The 23996-nt window shown below is 34.6% G+C and overlaps 1 protein-coding gene across 1 annotated transcript; it reads right to left on the bottom strand.

Moving 5' to 3' along the window:
* Positions 1-1516: 1516 nt before the first annotated feature.
* Positions 1517-22336, bottom strand: LOC143237612 (homeobox protein DBX1-like). Its single transcript, XM_076477059.1, has 4 exons — positions 21581-22336; positions 6038-6157; positions 4831-5078; positions 1517-3383 (listed from the first exon to the last, which is right to left on the bottom strand). Exons 1-4 carry the CDS (start codon positions 21963-21965, stop codon positions 3204-3206), a joined length of 933 nt encoding a protein of 310 aa, XP_076333174.1. The 5' UTR covers positions 21966-22336; the 3' UTR covers positions 1517-3203.
* Positions 22337-23996: the final 1660 nt, after the last annotated feature.

Below are 23996 nucleotides of genomic sequence, written 5' to 3'. Positions count from 1 at the left end.
CTGCTTTTTCCTACAGTTTTTGAGGAACGTGTAAAACTATACACACATACATAACGTGGGGCTTTAAATAATTACGTTATTGAACAGTTTCTTTAAAAATATTTAAAGCAGTTTAAAAGATAATAATATATAGTTAAAGTCTATATTAATTACTATACTTTAAAATCTCCAACAGAACAACTAACCTTAATTCGGAGCCCACCTGAGTTTTTGGGTTCCTTTTTAGAGTAAAATAAATGTTAAGAGAAAAAACGTTCAACAGAAAATTAGCATTATTTATAACATCAAGAACTAGAAACGTCGATGCTCGAAGTCCACAATGCACTTATTGTCTTATTTTAATAGTGGACAGATAGAAAATAGTTTATTATGTAGGTTTGCTCTGAAACAAACAGTTATAAAGTCTCCCTAGCGGTAGGTTGTTGGTGTCTGTTTCAAAACGATGTCATATAACATTTCGTTCAGTATATAGAAGTCCACCAAAATTGCTATCACTCTGTATATCTTAAATAGTTTCATAAAATAAACATATATCACGAAGTTTCGGTAATTTTATATTATCACAAAACGTAATATATCTTTCCAACTCTGACCAACAGGCAGAGATGTTTAACATGGATAAAAATAAACTGAATACGTCAAACGTTAACTGAGTACGATAATTAACGGCACCAAATGAAATCCATGTACAACAATGTATTCTCTCTACTTGTTATTACATGTAGACTGACGTATTTAAAACAGCAAACAATCGACATGAATGTGTGTATAGTTTCCTATCGACATTTAACAAAAGGTAATTAACCAAACAATGTAAACACGTGAACGTGTGTATAGTTTCCTATCGACATTTAACAAAAGGTAATTAACCAAACAATGTAAACACCTGAACATGTGTATAGTTTCCTATCGACATTTAACAGAAGGTAACTAACCAAACAATGTAAACACGTGAACGTGTGTATAGTTTCCTATCGACATTTAACAGAAGGTAATTAACCAAACAATGTAAACACGTGAACGTGTGTATAGTTTCCTATCGACATTTAACAGAAGGTAACTAACCAAACAATGTAAACACCTGAACATATGTATAGTTTCCTATCGACATTTAACAGAAGGTAACTAACCAAACAATGTAAACACGTGAACGTGTGTATAGTTTCCTATCGACATTTAACAGAAGGTAATTAACCAAACAATGTAAACACGTGAACGTGTGTATAGTTTCCTATCGACATTTAACAGAAGGTAACTAACCAAACAATGTAAACACGTGAACGTGTGTATAGTTTCCTATCGACATTTAACAGAAGGTAATTAACCAAACAATGTAAACACGTGAACGTGTGTATAGTTTCCTATCGACATTTAACAGAAGGTAACTAACCAAACAATGTAAACACGTGAACGTGAGTATAGTTTCCTATCGACATTTAACAGAAGGTAATTAACCAAACAATGTAAACACGTGAACGTGTGTATAGTTTCCTATCGACATTTAACAGAAGGTAACTAACCAAACAATGTAAACACGTGAACGTGTGTATAGTTTCATATCGACATTTATCAGAAGGTAACTAATCAAACAATGTAAACACGTGAACGTGTGTATAGTTTCCTATCGACATTTAACAGAAGGTAACTAACCAAACAATGTAAACACGTGAACGTGTGTATAGTTTCCTATCGACATTTAACAAAAGGTAACTAACCAAACACTAGTACAGCGATAATATTCATTTCAAGATGTGAAACAACTGAATTCACGTGCTGGTTCTGCAGTACGCGTGGGGCAGTCACGTGCTACTCCTATCTTCGCTGGGTTCGAATTTCCGTCACACCAAACATGCTCGCCCTTTCAGCCGTTGGTAAAAAATTAGCCCAAGAGTTGGCGGTGGATGGTGATGACTAGCTGCCTTCTCTCTAGTCTTATACTGCTAAATTAGGGACGGCTAGCGCAGATAGTCCTGGAGTAGCTTTGCGCGAAATTCAAACGAAAAACAAATCTCTCTTGCGCATCGAATGTCAATTTTTTACACAAGTCACCTTAATTCCAACCTTAACGTCTAACCTTAACCTCTAACATTAGAAATGTTTCTTAATTTTATTTAGGAGCTTGTTGTTTTGAATTAAGCACAAAGCTACACAATGAGCTATCTGTGCTCTGCCCACTACGGGTATCAAAACCCGGTTTTTAGCGTTGTATGTCCATAGACATACCGCTCAGTCACTGGGAGGCATTTAGAAGCTATCAGCAGAAATGTGAAATTAAAGTAAACCTTTATTCTGCCAATAAAAGGTGAAATCGAGTAATAAAATATGCAGTTTATCAGACATTATTAGTTTTTAATCATTTCCGTTAATTTAAGAAATCTATAACGAGAAAGGTCAAATGTTTGTAAGCGAATATATTAATTATGGCAGGGTAAAAAGCCGTTCTTCCAAATACTGACCTAATACCGCCAGTCACAATAGCTAGAGAATCAAATGCTCAGCAATCTTCAGTTACACGCGCTTACCAATAAACGTCCCTCTCTGTGTTAAGTATTGTAAACATGGATTTGGTTTGTTTTCGAGGGCTATCTCCGCTAACCGTTCCCAAGTTAGCATTGTAAGACTAGAGGGAAGGCAGCTAGTAATCATCACCCACCGCCAACTCTTGGGCTACTCTTTTTACCAACGAATAGTAGGATTGACTACACATTATAACGCCCCCACGGCTGAAAGATGGAGCATCTTTGGTGTGACAGGGATTCGAATCCGCGACCCTCGGATTACGAGTCGAGTGCCTTAACCACCTGGCCATGCCAGGCGAAGGATATGGATTCAAAATCTTGTTAATGTTAACCTGTGTGTGAATTAAATAAACCAAATTTAAAACAACAAATAGTCCATATACGTTCTTTATTTTTACCTATATGGCTTTTTGATTTTGTCGGCAACTGGAAAACCCGAACTAGTAGCACTTTCCTTCTGTCTACAAATGGACACCACTTGACATCTGGAAGATTGATTTATACGCATCTGAATGGTTCCCTCTCTTCACTTTTGGTAATGACCTACAAATCTTTAAATTCTTAATATAAAATTAATAATTCTTAGAAATAATAAACCCTGAAATCCTGGAGTTACTGTGGCTGAGATTAAAAGTATCAAGAGATTCGTTGACAGTTGTTGTTGGCCAGAAGTTCACTGTGTTCTCAGACGTCTTCATTATTACAGTTGGTGTTGGATAACGGTTCGAAGTCATCTTCATTTGAGCTAGGATTTGGAAAAGTCCTCGTGGGCAGAACCTGTTCTCGTGATCCTGCAATAGAAAGTAACTCGCGCTCTTTGGAATTTCTCCATTTCATCCTCCGGTTCTGAAACCATATCTTCACCTGAAAATAAATATTAGGACAACTGTTAGAATGTATGATGTTACTAATAATTTGTAGTTTGAATAATTTTTACAGTCTGATATATTTTAATATTGTTAAATTCATTTGATATAAACAAAAAGGCCCACAAAATTTAAACCTACTGAGAAGTGACCTAACAATTAAATTATCTTCATATAATTCTAGAATGGATGAGAATATAAGACTGTAAGCGTTTTGTGTGTGTGCCCAAAATTACACATTGAAAATTACATTTATTATTATTATTATGTATCAAACTTCCAAGATGGTCATATGTCATCCTTATATCACGCATAAAAGGAACTAAAGACAGAAGTTGTTGTAAGTGAAAAGTAATATATATATGTGTGTGTGTTCAACCATTTTAAATCATTTATTTGGTTATTCTTTGTAGTTCTTTCACGTGAGACTTTGAGAATACTTTGACCCAAGTAGATGAAGCATGCATATTGTTATCATTCTTATTAATATTTTCAGTTTTTATCCACAAGTTTATTGGGTGTCAGTGGTCCACAATAATATACTGTTTTAATTTCACGTTAACTAACCTGAATGTGTTGTATGTAATCAGAATATCTGTAATAGTCGCGTATACTTCAGGACTTACCGATTTACATGACAATACCGAAACAGCTGTCTTTGACAAACGTCAGTGAGTATCATGGCAGGATTAGACGAATTTAAAAATAGTGACGTCAGCTGGCAAACACGTTCATAAGATTTCGACATTTTCAGCTTAGTGTTGTTGTATTAAAGGTTACAGACAGAAATGTAACATGACACAGTAATAGTAATAGCCTTCCATTCTCCTAATGGTAATTTACGTTGTTTGCTGCTGAAAATTGATAAAATGTAGACTTTAAGAATTGACAGCTAGAAAGTTGTAGGTGGAAGATTAGTTAACCTTTTTAAAAAGTAGTAGATTTAGTATAACAACCAGTGTAGAAGTGTTACAACCTTGTAATTGACAGAAGAACAACAACTTCTTTGGAAGGTCAAGATTCTTTCTAAGAAAAGCCTATACATTCTTTCGATGACTGGGCTAGGCGTGGTCTGTTGGTTAGTGTCAGGCTGCGTATGAAACGAGCAAGTTTGTCCACCATTAGACGAATCCATAGTCCTAGTTGTCCAACATTATATGACTCCATTTCACTAGTCGTCCAACACTAGATGTATCCATCACACTAGTTTTTCAGCATAAATCCGTAACACTAGTCGTCCAACACTAGGTGAGTCAATTACACTAGTTTAAAGAAGTCCATAACACTAGTTGTACAGCAGTAGACAAGTAAATATCAGAAATTCCAAATAGTTTAGTTAATCTTACTACATGTAGTAAGTTATTTCAACTTGTAAAGGCACACCGATACTTTTACAACATTCTTTCAACGAGTTTAAAGTTTTATTCACTGACGTTGTTACTTACCTGTGAATCTTTAAGTCCTAGTTTCTCTGCCAGCTTCTTCCTATCGGGTTTGCTTATGTACTGTTGTATTTGAAACCTCTTCTCGAGGCCTTGCCGTTGAGCGTCCGAGAAGACGGCTCGTCTCATCATCCCACGCCTCGGCTTACCCCTTGCTGCAGCCCACGGAAAGGTCGCTAGGAACGGGAAATTTATTGCTTGTCCGGAAGCTAGCGCATTGTTACTGTTGGAACTGTTCATACAGGGGACACCTGTTCGTGTCAGACATAATTTCATTTTATAATTTAAATTAGGCTAATTAACTAATATCTTTTCTGTAGGATTTTCTATAGAACTAAACTTTTATTAAGTACAACATGAAGACGAGATTGTCAGGAACACCTGGGAGCTATTCCTTAACGTAAATTAAACAGCAACATTTATTCTAAGCCTGATGTAAACAATTAACTTTTTTGAGAGTTTTTTTTATATTGTTCTCGACACTCTGATATGATTTATAAAAACAAAACAAAACACGTACACATACATAAATAGCATTAAGAAACCCCTTAATAAATAAATAAATAAGTTCATCTCACAGTTTACAGCAAATTATCTGCCTATTAAAACTTGGTTGTACGCAGTGGCTCAGCTATAAGTCTTCAGGCTAACGGTGCTACAAATTAGGATTCGATACCTGTGGTGGGCAGAGCATAAGTAGCACAATGTGTGTGGTGGAAACCTGTTTTCAGTTGATTTTCTTGGAGTTTTAACTAGTCGCATTAACCAGTTTATTTCATGTCAGTTCTTTGTATAAATCTTGCTTGATGTATTGTAGCACTGGCATCTCAGTATAACACTGAAAAAGTTCCACATTTTCTGAGAAGATCCATGTAGTACCAGTACATTTTACGGCTTTGTTAACCTGAAGATAACCTGAGAAGGTCGAAACGTTGTTCTGTAGTTTATTTTAATTAAAGTTTTAATACCATACCAACCGTCTTGAGAATACACTAGTGAACTGTGTTCTACTGCATGTAACAGTACATTATAAGAGTGACAGTCAATCTTTTAACCTAGACGTTATGGTGTAAGTTGCCTTCCCGCTAACCAGTTGTTCAAAATTTCAGTAACGTCTTTCTCAAAGCTACAAAATACAAATGCAGCTTTCTCGGCAGGATTCACTCCAAAAGAAAAAAAAAAAGAAAAATTTCAGCTATTGCAGGCTTACCTGTACCGTATGGTGACCTACACGAAACATAGGAATGTACGTGAGGTTGGGTTAGAGGTCGTGGTTTTGCTACGACGGAGGTCAGGTTGTAACCTTGGAAAGTAGTGGTCGCACATGGCCCTAAAATTGTGGTATTTGTATAAAGTAGTGAAATGTAAGGAAAGAACAAATATATTATAAACCTATTTCTGTCAGTAAAGGTAAATAATTCGATTAAATAACAATTTTTAACTTTCTAACTTATGTGTCGATAAAATGGTGTTAGTAATAATACAGTAAAATGGAATACTGAAAATAGAATCGTTGACAATGAATATTATTAATATGTTGGTAATCAAGGTAATTGTGTAAATGCAATTAAAATACACTAAAGGTCAAAACTATTTTTAATATCCAATTAAAAACATTTATCACCGATCCGCTGCTTCAAAGTAAACACACTCGCACATACAGAGTCATTAATCATGTGACTAACTAGTGTGCATGCACGGTTTAATAAAGCCACATCATATAACGTGTTTCTAACCTTTAATCCTTATTTAATATATGATACTTATTTTTTACTGTATTCAATTACCTATGTAGTCTCAAACAGTTTTAATTATTTGCCACAACAACAGTTTTCTGCCACTGCATGGCATGTCCAGTTTAATGCAAAATTTCCACTTCTCTTGTTAACATTTCTGTTCTGTTCATTTATTCTAAACTTTAAATTTCTTATAGTTTCACTAATGAATACACAGCCACAAACACATTCAATTTTATAAATATCTATTATTCTATAAAGATTTATTTTTCCGTTAGTTTTATTTAATATTTTAGTAACTTTGTTTAATAGTATATAAATAGTAATATATATATATATTTTAATTTTTGAATATTTTAGTATAACAAACCTGTGATATAACTGTAAAAATAGTGTTTTATTTATATTATCACACGTTAGGTTTAGCGTCACTTTTGTCATCACCTTTTGTAACTTTACTGAATTTTATATCTTTAGGTGAGAAACCTTTTTTTAGTTTTACATATTTAATTAATAATAACGGTTCCATCAATAAATCGAGGTGAGAAACCTTTGTCTAGTGCTACATATTTAATTAATAATAACGGTTCTATCAATAATTTTAGGTGCGAAACCTTTCTCTAGTTTTACGTATTTAATTAATAATAACGGTTCTATCAATAACTTTAGGTGCGGAACCCTTCTCTAGTGTTACATATTTAATTAATAATAACGGTTCTATCAATAATTTTAGGTGCGAAACCTTTTTCTAGTGTTACGTATTTAATTAATAATAACGGTTCTATCAATCACTTTAGGTGCGGAACCCTTCTCTAGTGTTACATATTTAATTAATAATAACGGTTCTATCAATAACTTTAGGTGAGAAACTTTCTCTAGTGTTACGTTTTTAATTAATAATAACGGTTCCACAATCACTGTAGGTGAGAAACCTTAGCCTAGTTCTACATATTTAGTTAATAATAACGGTTCTATCAATATCTAGGTAAAAACCTTTGTCAAGCGTTACATATGTAATTATTAATACCGGTTCTATCAATATCTAGGTAAAAACCTTTGTCGAGCGTTACATATGTAATTATTAATACCGGTTCTATCAATAACTTCAGGTGTGAAACCTTTGTCTTTTACTAAACATTTAATTAGTAATATCGATCCTATCAGTTATTTTATGCCCGCCATAGCTAGGTGATTAAGATACTCGACTGGCAATCCGAGGGTTACGGGTTCATATTCCCGTCACACCAAACATGCTTGCACTTTCAGTCGTATGGGCGTTATAATGTGATGATCAATCCCACTATTCGTTGGTAAAAGAGTAGACCAAAAGATGGCAGTTGGTGGTGATGACTAGCTGCCTTCCCTGTAGTCTCACACTTCTAAATTATGGATGGCTCGCGCAGATAGCCCTCTTGTAGCTTTGCGCTAAATTCAAAAATACCTAAACAAACAAAATTCTTAGCTCGTAGTCTGATTGCGAACCATACAAATACTCGTATGTAATTCAAAAACAGACAATCAATAACTTTAGATGATAAACCTTCTCTAGTGTTACATATTTAATTAATAATAACGGTTCTATCAATCACTTCAGGTGAGAACCCTCTCTCTAGTTCTTCATATTTAAGTAATAATAACAGTTCTATCAATAACTTTAGGTGAGAAACCTTTTTCTATTGCTACATGTTTAGTTAGGTAACATGTTTTCTTTATTAACGACTACTTGAACGATGTAATACGTTAAGAACCACAGTTACATTATAGCCTGTATTGATGAGAATAATGATTAACATACACATAGGTTTATTTTTTAGTATTTCTATGCATCGCAGAGAATAAGCTATTTAATTTTATTTCTAATCTATGAACTTTCTCATTGTAGACATTAGTGTTCTTCAACATCGGTAATTTGTTAACCAAGTGTTTAGCTCGCTATGGCATATGTTGCGATCTGATCTTTATATAATTTTATATTTGATTAGAAAATCTTAAGAATATGTGAGGGTTGGGTGTGGTAATGGTTATCGTGTCTGATCTGTGAATCACATTGTGACTCTTTTAAACCCCACTGTGTATATAATGCTCCATCTTTCCAATAGCATCTTTGTCTCTTGTTTTGTTAATAGCGCGAGTTAGCTCTGTTGATAGAACTATGGGTTTCGGAGCTAGTTAATTTGTTAGGGTGCCTTCCCTGTAGTCAGTAGTAGTTCAACAATAGTTGGCTTTCCGTAAATAGAAATGTTATCTATAAGTAGTCATGTTGATTTAAACACGAACTGTGAATGAAGACTCGTGATTAAATTAAAAGTCCAATAAAAGTTTAATTTAAACCAGTGGTTCTCAACCTGTATGTCGCGAGAAATTGGCAGGTGTGCCGCGGTGTTTTTGAAACACATTCAACTTTATTGGGATTTTACAAGCAAGTCGAAAACATCAGTTAATAAAAGTGACTAGAGAGACACCCTGAAACTTTCCAAAACATTCGATGGTTTTCATGGAACTCGAGCTCTAAAGAGTTCATACTTAAATTTCATTCTCGATTGCAACGGGGTTCCACTGTTAGTTTAATTGTGGCGCAACAAGCGTTTCGTACGTCATAAATGATGCATCAAACAATCAAACTGCTTTCTGGAATATGTTCTCACTCTGCGGTAAGCTACAGCTACTACGCTGTAGGTAGGATTTTTATACTAGCTGCAGAACTTCGTGCTTATCGTGTATGAATTTGCTTTATCATTTATCCACGGAAAAATATTTAAGTAAGTCTGGTGCTGCAAAAGAGAATGTGTTGAATCAAAAGCGAGGAATCAAACGAAAGTACAGAAACGAATACATCGAATACGGTTTTATCGCTTTGGAATCGGAACATTCTCAATTACCATTCTGCCTACTCTGGAATGCAGCTTTATCGAACGAGGCGCTTGTTCCTAGCAAAGTGAAGAGACACTTGGAAACAAAACATTTAGTTGTGAAGGATAAACCAAAAGGATACTTCGAGAATCTCGCGGCTCAACAACATGAACAATCAAGGAAGCTTGTGAACTACATGAAGCTGCCCGAAAAAAGGATTGATTGCAAGTTACAAGGTTGCTCAATTGTTGGCAAAACGCAAGAAAGCGCATAAGGAGGCCGAATCAGTCATTGCGCCAGCGTTAACAATCATCGTTGAAACTATGCTTGGAACGGACACCGCCAAAAAGGTTAAGCAAGTTCCACTGTCCAATGACACAATTTCGCGCAGAATTGTAGACTTGTCGTCGGATTTGAAGGATCAAGTTTGCGAACACTTCGAAGCACCTGAAGATGAATTGTCTCTGTTATGGTCTCTTCATGTTGATGAATCTACTGACGTTAGTGGAAAAGCTCAAGTTTTGGCTTTTGTTCGATTCATAAAAGATGGGAAAATCGTAAACGAATACTTATTTTGCAAAGATTTAAAAAGTGCAGCGAAAGTCCAAGATATTTCCAAGTTGGTGAATGAAAATATTTTAGTCTTCAAATTACATTGGAATAACTGTGTCAGCGTTTGCACCGATGGCTGTCCTTCAGTGCAAGGAAAAAAGAAGGGATTCGTTACTCTGGTGCGCCAACAAAATCCAAACATTAGGATTGTTCACTGCACGATTCACAGAGAGGCGCTCGCCTCCAAATCTTTGCCGAAAAGATTTGCAGTCTGTTATAAATCAAGGTATTCAAATGGTGAATTTCATCAAGTCTCGACCACTTCAATCACGACTTTTCTCTCTTCTCTGTGAGGCGATGGATTCAGACTACAAAAAGCTACTGTATCACACTGAAGTTCGATGGCTTTCGAAAGGAAAGGTGTTAAAGTGTCTTGTTCAACTAAAAACTGAAGTAATTTCTTTCTTGGAGGTTGAGGAAGCAGGTTTGGAATTTTCTTTTCATGATGAGATCTGGTGGCTGAAGGTTCAATTTCTTTCCGACTTGTTTGACAAATTAAATTCTCTGAACTTAAGTCTCCAAGAACCATCTTAAAACATTATTACTGCAATGTCCAAACTGAAGGCCTTCAATGTAAAGGTGACGCTGTGGAAGAATAAGATCTCAAAAGGAGTCCTTGATTGTTTTCCTTCTATTAACGAATGTATGTCCGTCAAAGAAAATTGTCCCTCAAATTTTGAACACATTAAGCGACCTACAGTCCGTACTAAAACATTGCTTCCCATCACTTGCTGTCGTCGAATATAACTGGGTGACCTATCGATTCGGAATCAACCAGACAATAAATCTTACAACTGAGGAGGAAGAACAGCTCATTGATTTACGAAACGACAAACTTTATCAGTCATTGTTTCCAGAAAAGAGCTTGGATGAGTTTTGGATCTCCACTAAAATTCATATCCTGCAATCAGTTCAAAAGCAGTTGAAGTTCTGCTTTCATTTGCATCTTCGTGGTTTTACGAAATTGGATTTTCAGCATTGACTGAAATTAAAGCCATAAAGAGAGAGAGGCATCTTACAGTCGATGATGAAATGTGAGCTTGTTTGTCTACGTTAGAGCCTCGCTTTAATTTGATTTGTTCTCGGAAGCAGGCACAAGCGTCACATTGAAAACATATGTAAAAATTAAAAGTTTTGATTTTTCTGCTATACCACAAAATCGTTAAAAAGCCTTAGAACGACACTCACAGCCAAACCAAGCGATAGTATTGTCAATGTGCAGATGACATTAATATCGCTTGCTTTAGTCGTGATTTTCGTTCTAAGGCTTTTAACACTTGCCGTATAACGTGTACCTAAAAAAATCATTAAGGCTTTCCAGGTGTGCTGCGAAAATTTTCAGATTGTCGTATTGTGCCGCAAATCAGTAAAGGTTGAGAACCACTGATTTAAAGTACAACACTGCTAGAGACAACACTTTCATTATTATATATTGAACTAATGTAATGACTATTTTATTTCCTTTTTATTTTGTTATATTCTTGTAGATATTTGTTCATCACCTCTCATTCTGTGTGTTAAAATCTAGCTACGAAAAGAATATTGAAAACCAAATACTTAAACAATATTAGTGACAATATGTTTAACATGACTCTGGAGACAATTCTAACTTTTCATATATGACATTGTAGTACATCCTATTTATGAATTATAACTATCTATATTTGTCTTCTTTATGAATTATAACTATTTGTATCTAACTTTGTAGCACGTCTTGTTTATGAATTATAATTATTTATATCTAACTTTGTAGCACGTTTTCTTTATGAATTATAATTATTTATATCTAACTTTGTAGCACGTTTTCTTTATGAATTATAATTATTTATATCTAACTTTGTAGTACGTCTTCTTTATGAATTATAATTATTTATATCTAACTTTGTAGTACGTCTTCTTTATGAATTATAATTATTTATATCTAATTCTGTAGTACGTCTTCTTCATGACTTATAATTATTTATATCTAACTTTGCAGTACGTTTTCTTTACAAATTATAATTATTTATATCTAACTCTGTAGTACGTCTTCTTTACGAATTATAACTATTTATATCTAACTTTGCAGTAAGTTTTCTTTACGAAGTATAATTATTTATATCTCATTTGCAGTACGTTTTCTTTACGAATTATAATTATTTATATCTTACTTTGCAGTACATCCTCTTCAGGGAGGAGATGAATGTGAGTATGAGGTACAGGTTAGGGTCAGGTGTTCTGTACATAATAGTGAGAAGCACATTTGTTTTTATATCAGATATCTTAACTTACACAACAACTGTAGTCGTATTAGGGAAGTGAGGCTATCTTGACTGATTTATGTTCGCATTTTTCGTGTATAATCTAGAGTAGGAAACTATTGATAACATGGTGCTTATTTTCATGTTGTTACTTAACGGAAAATTTATGTTCGATGATTGGTGGATCGTGACGTGACTGTATATTTAAAGTCTGTATGAGGAGAGATGCTCTGTACACTCCAAACAATTTCCTTTCATCGCTAGAGCACGTGCAGATAAATTCTGTCACGTTATGATATTCAGACCCAGGACTGATGGGTTTCTGACGTAACACAGCTCTTAATATTACTCACCACCGTAACAACTTCTTTTTTCGTTACATTTCAACATGTTTTTTTTTTCTACCAAATGTTTTGAAACAGTGTAAACTGATTTTATTGTTGCTATTGAAAGTTTTGAAACATTTTACACTGATTTTATTTTTGCACTATAACTTCCCTAATATATATTTTATTGTTTAACAGAAATGTCCCAAAGCTTCTACCCACCCGTAATCCGATGATTCCTTGTTTATACTTCTTTATTTCATATTCGCATTCGATTAGAGTATTTGAAGTGTTGGTGGTGGATATTGTTGAATAGCTAACTTTAATCTACCAGTACAAAATTACAGACGTCTGACGTCGGTATAATTTCTAGCTTAGTTCGAACACCAGAAACAAGTTTCAAATATTAGACAGTAAGGTTATGAAAACACCAAGACAGTACTATTCATGATGACGAGAAACCCACTTAAAGTAAAAATATGTTAACGAGATGGTTGGTATTGGTATTCACAACTGCTTCCAGCTTTCTTCGTTAACCTCAAGATGACCTTAGAAGGTCGATACAATGTTCTTCTACTTTATTTTAATTAAAGTTTTTAATACATTTACTAGCCGTATCTGAAAAACCGTATTATTATATTTATATAGGTAATATTATGACATATACAAATATTCAACCATTCACACGACTAGGATTCACGTATTCTATAGTTAGTATAACAATCTGGTTGTTATAACAGTATAGTTACAAGATGACGTCATAACAGTTGTGCATACGAAACTATATGCCGACGTACTTACACATAAAACATCTCAGAATTTCAATGAATATGAAACTGATTAACAGAGAAAAAGCAGAATCAAAACAATAACTTGTGCAATCTTATAAGATGTACCCAGGGTGTGTACCCAGTGCTTAACATACGAGTAATTGTTAGACGGTGTACACAGGATATGTAACTTGTGCTTAACATACGAGTAATTGTTAGACGGTGTACACAGGATATGTAATTAGTGCTTAACATACGAGTAATTGTTAGACGGTGTACACAGGATATGTAACTTGTGCTTAACATACGAGTAATTGTTAGACGGTGTACACAGGATATGTAATTAGTGCTTAACATACGAGTAATTGTTAGACGGTGTACACAGGATATGTAACTTGTGCTTAACATACGAGTAATTGTTAGACGGTGTACACACGATATATAATTAGTGCTTAACATACGAGTAATTGTTAGACGGTGTACACAGGATATGTAACTTGTGCTTAACATACGAGTAATTGTTAGACGGTGTACACAGGATATGTAACTTGTGCTTAACATACGAGTAATTGTTAGACGGTGTACACACGATATGTAATTAGTGCTTAACATACGAGTAATTGTTAGACGGTGTACACAGGATATGTAACTTGTGCTTAACATACGAGTAATTGTTAGACGGTGTACACACGATATGTAATTAGTGCTTAACATACGAGTAATTGTTAGATGGTGTACACAGGATATGTAACTTGTGCTTAACATACGAGTAATTGTTAGACGGTGTACACAGGATATGTAACTTGTGCTTAACATACGAGTAATTGTTAGGTGTTTACAGTGTATGTAACTAGTGTTCGAACGTGGTTTATTTCCATTCTGCGGTCTCCGTCCCACAACACAACAGTCGAACGTTTGAACACGTCAGTCATGCCAAGGATATGAGCGTTGATAACAATTTATTTTTATTATTATTAGCTATTTCCTTGTGAGAAACAAAATGTTTAGTTACCAGACGTTTTAAAACCGTGAATCGTGTCATACGAAACAGGTGAAGATAATGTAACGTTTGGAGAAGTTAATACCAGATCTAAAGTCAATGGTAAAAACTGAAAAGGTATATCGTGATAGAGAGTAAAACTTAATCTGATACCAATTAGTCTAATATCCAAGGTAACTGTGATATAGAGTAAAACTTAACCTGATACCAGTTAGACAAATATCCAAGGTAACTGTGATACACAATACAACTTCACTTGATACCAGTTAGTCTAATATCCAAGGTAACTCACAATAAATCTTAACCTGATACCAGTTGGTCTAATATCCAAGGTAACTGTGATTCACAATAAATCTTAACCTGATACCAGTTAGTCTAATATCCAAGGTAACTGTGATGCACAATGAATCTTAACCTGATACCAGTTGGTCTAATATCCAAGGTAACTGTGATTCACAATAAATCTTAACTGATACCAGTTGGTCTAATATCAAAGGTAACTGTGATTCACAATGAATCTTAACCTGATACCAGTTGGTCTAATATCCAAGGTAACTGTGATTTACAATGAATCTTAACCTGATACCAGTTAGTCTAATATCCAAGGTAACTGTGATGCACAATGAATCTTAACCTGATACCAGTTAGTCTAATATCCAAGGTAACTGTGATTCACAATAAATCTTAACCTGATACCAGTTGGTCTAATATTCAAGGTAACTGTGATTCACAATGAATCTTAACCTGATACCAGTTAGTCTAATATCCAAGGTAACTGTGATGCACAATAAATCTTAACCTGATACCAGTTAGTCTAATGTTCAAGGTAACTGTGATATACAATAAATGTAACCTTACAGCAATCAGTCTAATCTCCCAGGTTATCATGTCGTATGGCATGGACAGGTGGTTAAATCGCTTGATTCGTAATTTGATGGTCGAGGATTCGAATCCCCGACACACCAAACATTCTCGCCCTTTCAGCCGTAGAGGCATTATAATGTAACGGTCAATCCCACTATTCGTTGGGAAAAGAGTAGTCTAAAAGTTGGTGTTGGATGGTAATGACTAATTGTTTTCACTCTGGTCTTACACTGCTAAATTAGGGAAGGCTAGCGCAGATAGCCCTCGTGTAGCTTTGTGCGAAATTCAAAACAAAGAAACAAGGAAATGTGATATATAATAAAACTTCATAACCGGATACCAATTAATGTAACCCTCTTATTTATGTAAGATTGTTACTGTCTTTCTCATTGGGTCTGGTAGAATGTAGTCAGTGGTAAGTTTTCAGACTTCGAACGCTAAAGTCAGAGTGTCGATTCCTTTCCAGGAGATCGAGCGCAGATAAAATCATAAAACATTAAACAATTAAACACAACAACTAAAACATTAAAATACTTTAACCATTTTGGGAGATTATTTTAGCGTAAATATTTTGTTCGTTCATTTCTAATTAATGTTTTAATTGTTGTGTTTAACTATTTAAAATTTTTGTATCCTAGAAGAACAACGTTTTATTTACAGTTTGCTCGAAACTTATTAATGAATTACACGGAAAAGTGTTTCTTGCACCAAAAGTAACGAGACATGAGGATAACAGTTTGGTAACTTTGTGTTTAAAGGATGGAAGCTGTACTTCATTGTGTAGAACTGTTAGGTTAGTTAACAGAACTCAAACAGCGCTACACAACTAGATTTCCACATATAGAAATCTCTTTACTTATATAAAGCTCAAGTGAACGTCAACAAGAAATCTTACAAAAAGGTACCACGTCTTTACTTTGAGAAGATTACAACCTTGTTATAAGAATGAACAAACTGAATGTACCTAAACCCTCTACTTACAAAACGTTGTTATGGAAAAAACGTAACTCACGTGAAAAGCAGCTGTAAAATTGTTAAGCAGGCTGCATATATTATAATAATAATTCTGATAGAATACGGTAACGTTGGTAACCATGCGAAACCCGATTAGCTTCAAAGTTAAATATTATTTTCGAAAAAAACTAAATTAATTTTCACGCTACATATCTTTTAATTTTATCGTGTTTTGTCACTGTTATCTCGTCTCCCACAAATATCATATTGTCGTCGCGGGTTCGAATCTCCGTCGCACCAAACGTGTTCGCCCTTTCAGCCGTGAGGGCGTTATAATGTGACTGTTAATCCCGTTATTCTTTGGTAAAAGAGTAGCCTAAAAATTGGCGGTGGGTGGTGATGACTAGCTGCCTTCCCTCTAATCTTACACTGCTAAATTACGGACGGCTAGCGCAGAAAGTTCTCGAATAGCTTTGCGCGAAATTCAAAAACAAACATACGAGTATTGTAGTAATGTAACCATTGAAAAGGCATGGACATGTAGCAGAAGCATGCCAAGCAACTGCGCGTTGTGTAGGCTGTGGAAAAATCACGACATTTCACAATGCACCAAACAAAACCCCAAACCTAAATGCTGTAATTGTGGGGAAGAACATACGGCAAACTATAAAGGATGCCAGAAATACAAATCAATTAAGACACACTTATACGAACTTAAAAATCCAAACACGAACAAGCCACAAACAAATAAAATTCACGAACCATCAAAACCAACTACCACTCCAACACCAGAAAACACAAATACACAAACAAACTCGTATGCTGCAGTAGTCAAGAAAATATTATTCATGCAGGAAAAGCTATCAACAAGTTATGAAGATTTACCTAAAACAACTGAAGACACACATAAAACCACACCTATGAATATTGAAAACACACTGACTAATACCATTACTTCTACCTTTTCTAAAATATGGACAGAATACACAAATACAAATAATGAAAACAATCTAACAGATATAATCATTAAAATAATTATGAAAAACATCAAAAAATACCTACCACAAATGTTAACATACATCATGAACTCTGTTAAACATGGATAAATTCATAGTATTACATATCAATATCTAGGGTGCTATTGCTTCCAACACCTTTCCCTGTTAAATTTGTACATCTGATAAAATCAAATTTAAATAATAATAACTAATAAAATAGTGCTAAATTAAAACAGCCACATACGTACTAGACTTTAAAAAAATAAATAAATAAAAAAGAAAAATATAAATGGATGTTGCCCTGAAAAGGACTAGTCTTAAGTTGATATTACTAAATATTAATCAGTGAATTCCAACTAAGTATGGAAGGAGGAAGAGATCTGGTGTACCTGACCCTCCTGGGTATACAAATATATATACCCAAATACCAACACAGAGAAAGCTCGTAACCATTGACTAGCAACTTGTTCCCTAGTTTACTGACTTACAACGCTAAAATTCAAAGTTCGACGACTTGCGGTAGATACAGCAGCTAATAGCAGCTAGCCCAGAACTATGAAGTAAAATGATTGATTGACCGGCTTCACCTAACTACCACCTCTCCCCAAACACGTGTATGTAAGCAGTTAGAAAAAAACACAAAAGATCAGCCTAATATTCTTATACACAATGTCTTGTGTCACATCATGATTTCAAATACTCGATACATTGTGTGGTACAGGTGAAATACGAATGAATACATTAGGTTTATGCCAACACGTACGCCGTCGCACTTTGATAAAGCCATCAACCACACTTCTAGTTTCTTTAACCTAAGTTGATCATTTAATTACAGACCAGGAGTGGGCAGGATATGATCCGTGAATTTATTACCCCAGCCGTGTGGCTCTTTATCGTTGGTATCGCTTGTCTATGTGCTCTTTTCCTTTTGTGCTAAAAATGTTAACTTAATAAATCTCTTCTTACAGTGGATCAAAGGTGTTACAGCGCATGGCCACGTTTACTAGGGATACTTAAATGGGTTGTCACGTGGAAAATATTCAAAGGTTTACGTGTAATTTTGTATTATTATTTAACGATGTGTTATCGTTGGCTATCAGGCATATTCTCCTTCCAATATCTTGCATACTGATTTTGTTTAAAATTATTAAATTATCTTACTGATATACTTACAGTGTTAAAACGAAAACCTGTGATATACGGCACATAATTTAAACCTCGTATTTGCTATACAGAGTAAAGATTTTTTTATATCACTCCAAAACTGGCAAGGTCAGTATGTAATGATAAACAAAGAAGGTGATTTTTGTACGTTCTGTAAACACCGACAGAGCCATTGTATGATATTTTCTACACGAACTCTATGTTCATAAATATTTTGGTCTGACGTTTGTGCACAGATAGGGTTGGATTATGGATCGTCATAAGTCAAATACAATTTAATATTATTCATTAATTACCATATAAGCATTACACAGACACAAGTTGTGGGTAGGTAGTGTACAAGATATTGTACTTGAAAATAAATTAAAAGTATATTTATGGTAAATATTCACGAAACAACAAACTGTGAGGACATTTTAATTACAAGATATAAGGATTACACAAAACGAGTAAAATATTTATTGTCATAGTAACGCGGCTACAAACATGGTTTTATTGAGACACCCAGTTTTGAACTGTTTTATTATGACTTTTATCTTAGTCGTGAGCCCTTCGATCCGGGAAGCCTGGGGCAATTGCACCAATTTTCCACCCTGCATTCATAAATTCTAACACGTTATTTTATGTTGCAGATTTCTTTAGAATAATATGTCATATTTTTTATCAATGTTTTGGAACATGTCATCATGAGATATGCAGATTATCCTGAAAAATTTAAGTTCGACAGGGATTTTCCAGGTTTAATATTACTTAGTAAGGCTTAAACACTGACTTAGGTATTCTAACAATATGTACTCCATTTTTCGAAAAGTACTGCATAAAAGTCCAACATACTTAGTTGAAAATAAAATATATCAACAGCCGTACAATTTATAAATTTCCTAAAATGATAATATGTGAGTTTGGTATTGGCACTCTTCACAGATAGAGTGAAACTGTGAAACTGGCACTTTATCATAAGGTTCCTCTAATTAGTATCTCTGTACAAACCTCCTACAGTTCGGACGTGATACATTAGTTAGTTTGAAACAGTATTGTTTTAGAAAAACTCAAAGAACGCACGCGGTGTCCTATTTAGTGTACAGTTGTACAAACGTGTAGCCACCACAGTACATTGTATGCTTATGATCCATTCCATCAGGAGTTTTATTTACGTGCAGAATGAAATAATTCCTCACTTTTTATGTACCTAATGACCATCACGGGTTGGGTTGAGAATAACAAACATAACAACTGTATATATATAGGAAATTCTTTTTATATGAATAGGTGAACTACTGATCAACAGTAGGCGAAATTTTAACAGTGACCAGTGGTTCTAGATGTTGTTATGAAACATGTTAATGGCTGGTGTTTTGTTGTTGGTTCCAGATGATGTTATTAAACATGTTAATGGCTCGTGTTTTGTTGTTGGTTCCAGATGTTGTTATGAAACATGTTAATGGCTGGTGTTTTGTTGTTGGTTCTAGATGATGTTATGAAACATGTTAATGGCTGGTGTTTTGTTGTTGGTTCTAGATGATGTTATGAAACATGTTAATGGCTGGTGTTTTGTTGTTTTTTAATTTGTCCACTTCCGCTTAAAATTAGAGATAAGTAAAGACAGCATAACATAATAAGGAAAATATACGTTTAGCTTGTTTTTATAACAACTTTAAGGCCTACTGGTTTTACCCTTATTTCGCAGGTTTTCGACGTGTTTTCATAGGATTACACTACAAGTGGAATACTAGTTATTTATTTCAGCAAGTTCTTAAAAAACTAGAAAAAAACGATAAATTAAGAATAATATTGTTATTATAGTATTGTCTATTTGTCTATTGTCTAGTATTGTTATTATAGTATTGTCTATTTGTCTATTGTCTAGTATTGTTATTATAGTATTGTCTATTTGTCTATTGTCTAGTATTGCTATTATAGTATTGTCTAGTATTGCTATTATAGTATTGCCTAGTATTGCTATTATAGTATTGTCTATTTGGTAACAACATTTTCAATGTAACAACGGAGAACCTAATTCTAATTAGAAATTTTCATACAGAAATGTAAATGTGTCATTACTCCCAGTTACCTCATTGTACTTAAAACCAGTTTAAATAGACTTTTTAATTATAGGTAAATCGTACATAAGAATTCTCGAATAATCCAATAATACTTTAATTTTATCGTGGAAACAAAAACGTAATATTTTATTTGTAGTACCTTTTATCTCTTTCTACACTGATTCACTTAATACGCATGTTTTTAATATGTAGTACCTTTTAACTTTAGCTACACTGATTTACTTAGTACGAACGTTTTTTAGTTTGTTTCGTTTTTCGAAGACTATCGTATTGGGAGTTGAATGACCAAATACGGCAGTCACTGGTTACTCAGTTTGGTCCTGTGATAGAGAGAGGTGTATTCCACAACTGGCCTGCTGGATCCTACAACATGTTCCCTCCACACGTTATAAGAGTGATAGCAAATACAGCCCTCATAAAATACAGAAGCAAATCCAAACTATCTATGACAGTTCAATGTTCTCTGTGAAAGGTTATAACAAGACATAACACGTAGTCAAAGTGCAGCATGTGCCACGAGATATTAGAATTTTACTACCAACACTGAATAACTTTCACGCTTTACTGCTCATATTTATATGAATTCACTCACCAAGTGTCCCTAATTGTTTCACTATATTACTAATAATGTATCAGTGAATTATCTACATATTAATTCTGTCGTATTGCAGAGAACAGTTAGAATTAATGTCAAATTACAAACTCTTTCAAATAAAGAAATCAACAGACTTGGAGCCGTTTTTAGACAGCTTGGTGAGCGCTTAATGTTTAAAAATGCCATTCTTGGCGGAACGCGTGCACCATTATAATCAATCGAGGTGCCCACCTACAAGTGTGTATATATATAAGATGAAATGTCACATTACAGTATTTATGTAACACGGACTGTTTAGATTCAAAATTATTTGGTATTTGTTTTTAGCTATACAAGTGTGAGGTACTTTCTGAAATAAGTATTGTAAACTTAGTAGAAGCTTGTATTAACGTTGGTTATATTTCATTTTCTGTGTCCAGGTGACTTAAAGAAAACGGTAAAAAGTCAGTTCTATTTAAAACAATACTAATGTAAATACTTCTGTTCATATGATCGCTCTTGAAAGCTGTTTATCTCGGTTTCCCAACAGAAAAAGACCAGTGACATTGCAGTAAATGAGAGTTTGTTAATGTAGAACTCACCTGTAGACATCGCGGGTCGTGAAGTGACCACTCTGTCTTGACCTCTAGACAAGATAGCACTGACACCAAACTTCAGTGGTTTCGCTTCTTTGCTTCTCGCCTCGGTACAAGCCGCTTCGGACCGTTTCAGGACCGAGAGAGGGTCGCTACAGGTGGAACAGAGGAAAGGACTAGAATAGAGACTGACCCCTGCACGAGCTGAGACGGGGACTGGACGAACAAGAGCTCCGTCATGATAGCCAATGGTCAAAGGAATACGATTTCCCCGTAACAGGTTGTCCGCATGCATCGTATTATTGGACGACAATGGTGACTGATAGGTGGAGTGAAGGTCTTCAAAGTGTCCTCTCGTCACCACGGAACTGAAGAGACTGCCAGGATACATTGTGTCCAGTCTTCGCTTTAATCACACGATAATATTCTCCGATAAGGTAAATCACTGTGATGAAGACGTAAGCAGCTTATAATTAATCAATGACACCTCGATCCTTCATTGGCACCCGTCTGGCTTACAAGTGGCCCCAGTAGCTCTTAGGTATATGTAGACCAAACGTTTCGAAGACCATCACATAAATCGGAACACATCTTGACGTATTAGAAACGTTTCTCGCCAAAACTGTAAGATCAGTTATAACAACCGTAATGACGGGTTGACAGTAAATCGGTAAATTTTGAACTAGCAGTTATCACCTCTGGCTATGAAAAGATACCGACCGAGAAGAACCAGTGCTAAGAGCTCGTAGGTTGTTTACGTTGAGGTTCATAATCAAAGAATAAATGATTTATATACGACTACAGACGAGTTAAAATACAAGTTTGGCTTTCACAGCAGCGTCATGAATACCAACATTCTGTAAGCAAGGTTTCTATTGGACTAACTACAGAACTTAGTCCCGCCCACTTATGTCTGAGGAGGTACAAAAGAGGTGATATTTTTATTGGGGAAAGGATGACAACGTTGAGCAGATAGTTATAAATCACGGGGGTGGGCGTTAGGCTGAACGGTAAGAGATGTAAACAACACATTCATTCCCTATTACTTTTATACCTTCTGTCTTTTAGGTAGATAGACAGATAAACAGAGAGACCGGTATATATATATAACGTCTTAACGATGTAAAACGATGTTTTATAAAAATCTCACTATTTTTAACGTGTTTTACTTGGTTCAGTATGATATATTTATAAAGAGTTATAAATGTTTTATACTTGATTTATTTATGATACATATCAAAGGACAATATGACGTAAATCAGCTTTGCTGTGGAGAAACACATAACGTGGAGTACTGTAACTTTCGACGTGAAGAGAACTTTATCTGCCCAGATAGTCCGTTGTGTAGCTTCATTCTTAATTATAATTAATCACATTATGTGCAGAAGCTTAAGATCTACAAGGATTACGACACTTAATTATTTCAAATCTTAAAAAGAATAATTAGCAAGACAGCAGTGACAGACGGAACAACTATTGTATTTAAACCTTTTAAATTGAATAACGGTATGCACTGCTTCCTTTGTAAGACGCTAAAATCTGTACGTACGGAGAACGTTTAGAGGCGTCACATTTCATACCTCAGTTCCTCTGATCTAAAAGCCCGATACAGTAACCACTTGAACAGTCCCAACTTATTACGGATAATTCACTGATTCATAACATAAACACTGACTACTACACAATCTACATCTGTGTTCGTCTTCTAAATGTTTTTATCATAACAAGAAGTCCTCTTAAATAACTAAGATGACAATGAAAATAATACATTAAGTTCCAGTTGAGCTAACTGGACGACTACTGGCTATTTCTTCCTGAACACAAGCTATGGCACTATAAGAAAAGCCTCGTCGGCTATTGAATCCTATATAGAAAAAGTACAGAATTTTAACAAGTCTTCTTGGGTAATATTACACCAACTGATCAACTGTATTATTAAGATATAATTACAGACCAACTGATCAACTCTATCATTAAGATATAACATCACACCAACAGATGAACTGAATTATTAAGAACTAATATCACACCAACTGATTAACTGTATTAATAATGTTTAATATCACACCACCTGATCAAAAGTACTATTAATATGTAATATCACACAAACTCATCAGCTGTCTCATTAAGATATAATATCACACCAAATGATCAACTGTCTCATTAAGATGTAATATGACATAAACTCATCAAGTCTTATTCAGATATAATTTCACATAAACTGATCAACTGTTTTATTGAGATATAATATCACACAGTATCTTCAACTGAATTATTAAGATGTAATATCACACAAACTGAACAACAGTCTGATTAAGATGTAATGTAACACAAACTGAACAACAGTCTGATTAAGATGTAATGTAACACAAACTGATGAACTGCCTGATTAAAATATAACACAAACTAATCAACTCTCTTA

The sequence above is a fragment of the Tachypleus tridentatus genome, chromosome 13 (genome assembly GCF_004210375.1).
Source record: "Tachypleus tridentatus isolate NWPU-2018 chromosome 13, ASM421037v1, whole genome shotgun sequence".
Taxonomy (NCBI): Eukaryota; Metazoa; Arthropoda; class Merostomata; order Xiphosura; family Limulidae; genus Tachypleus; species Tachypleus tridentatus.
Note: the sequence above shows the minus strand (reverse complement) of the source record. Positions and strands in the feature narration are given on the sequence as shown.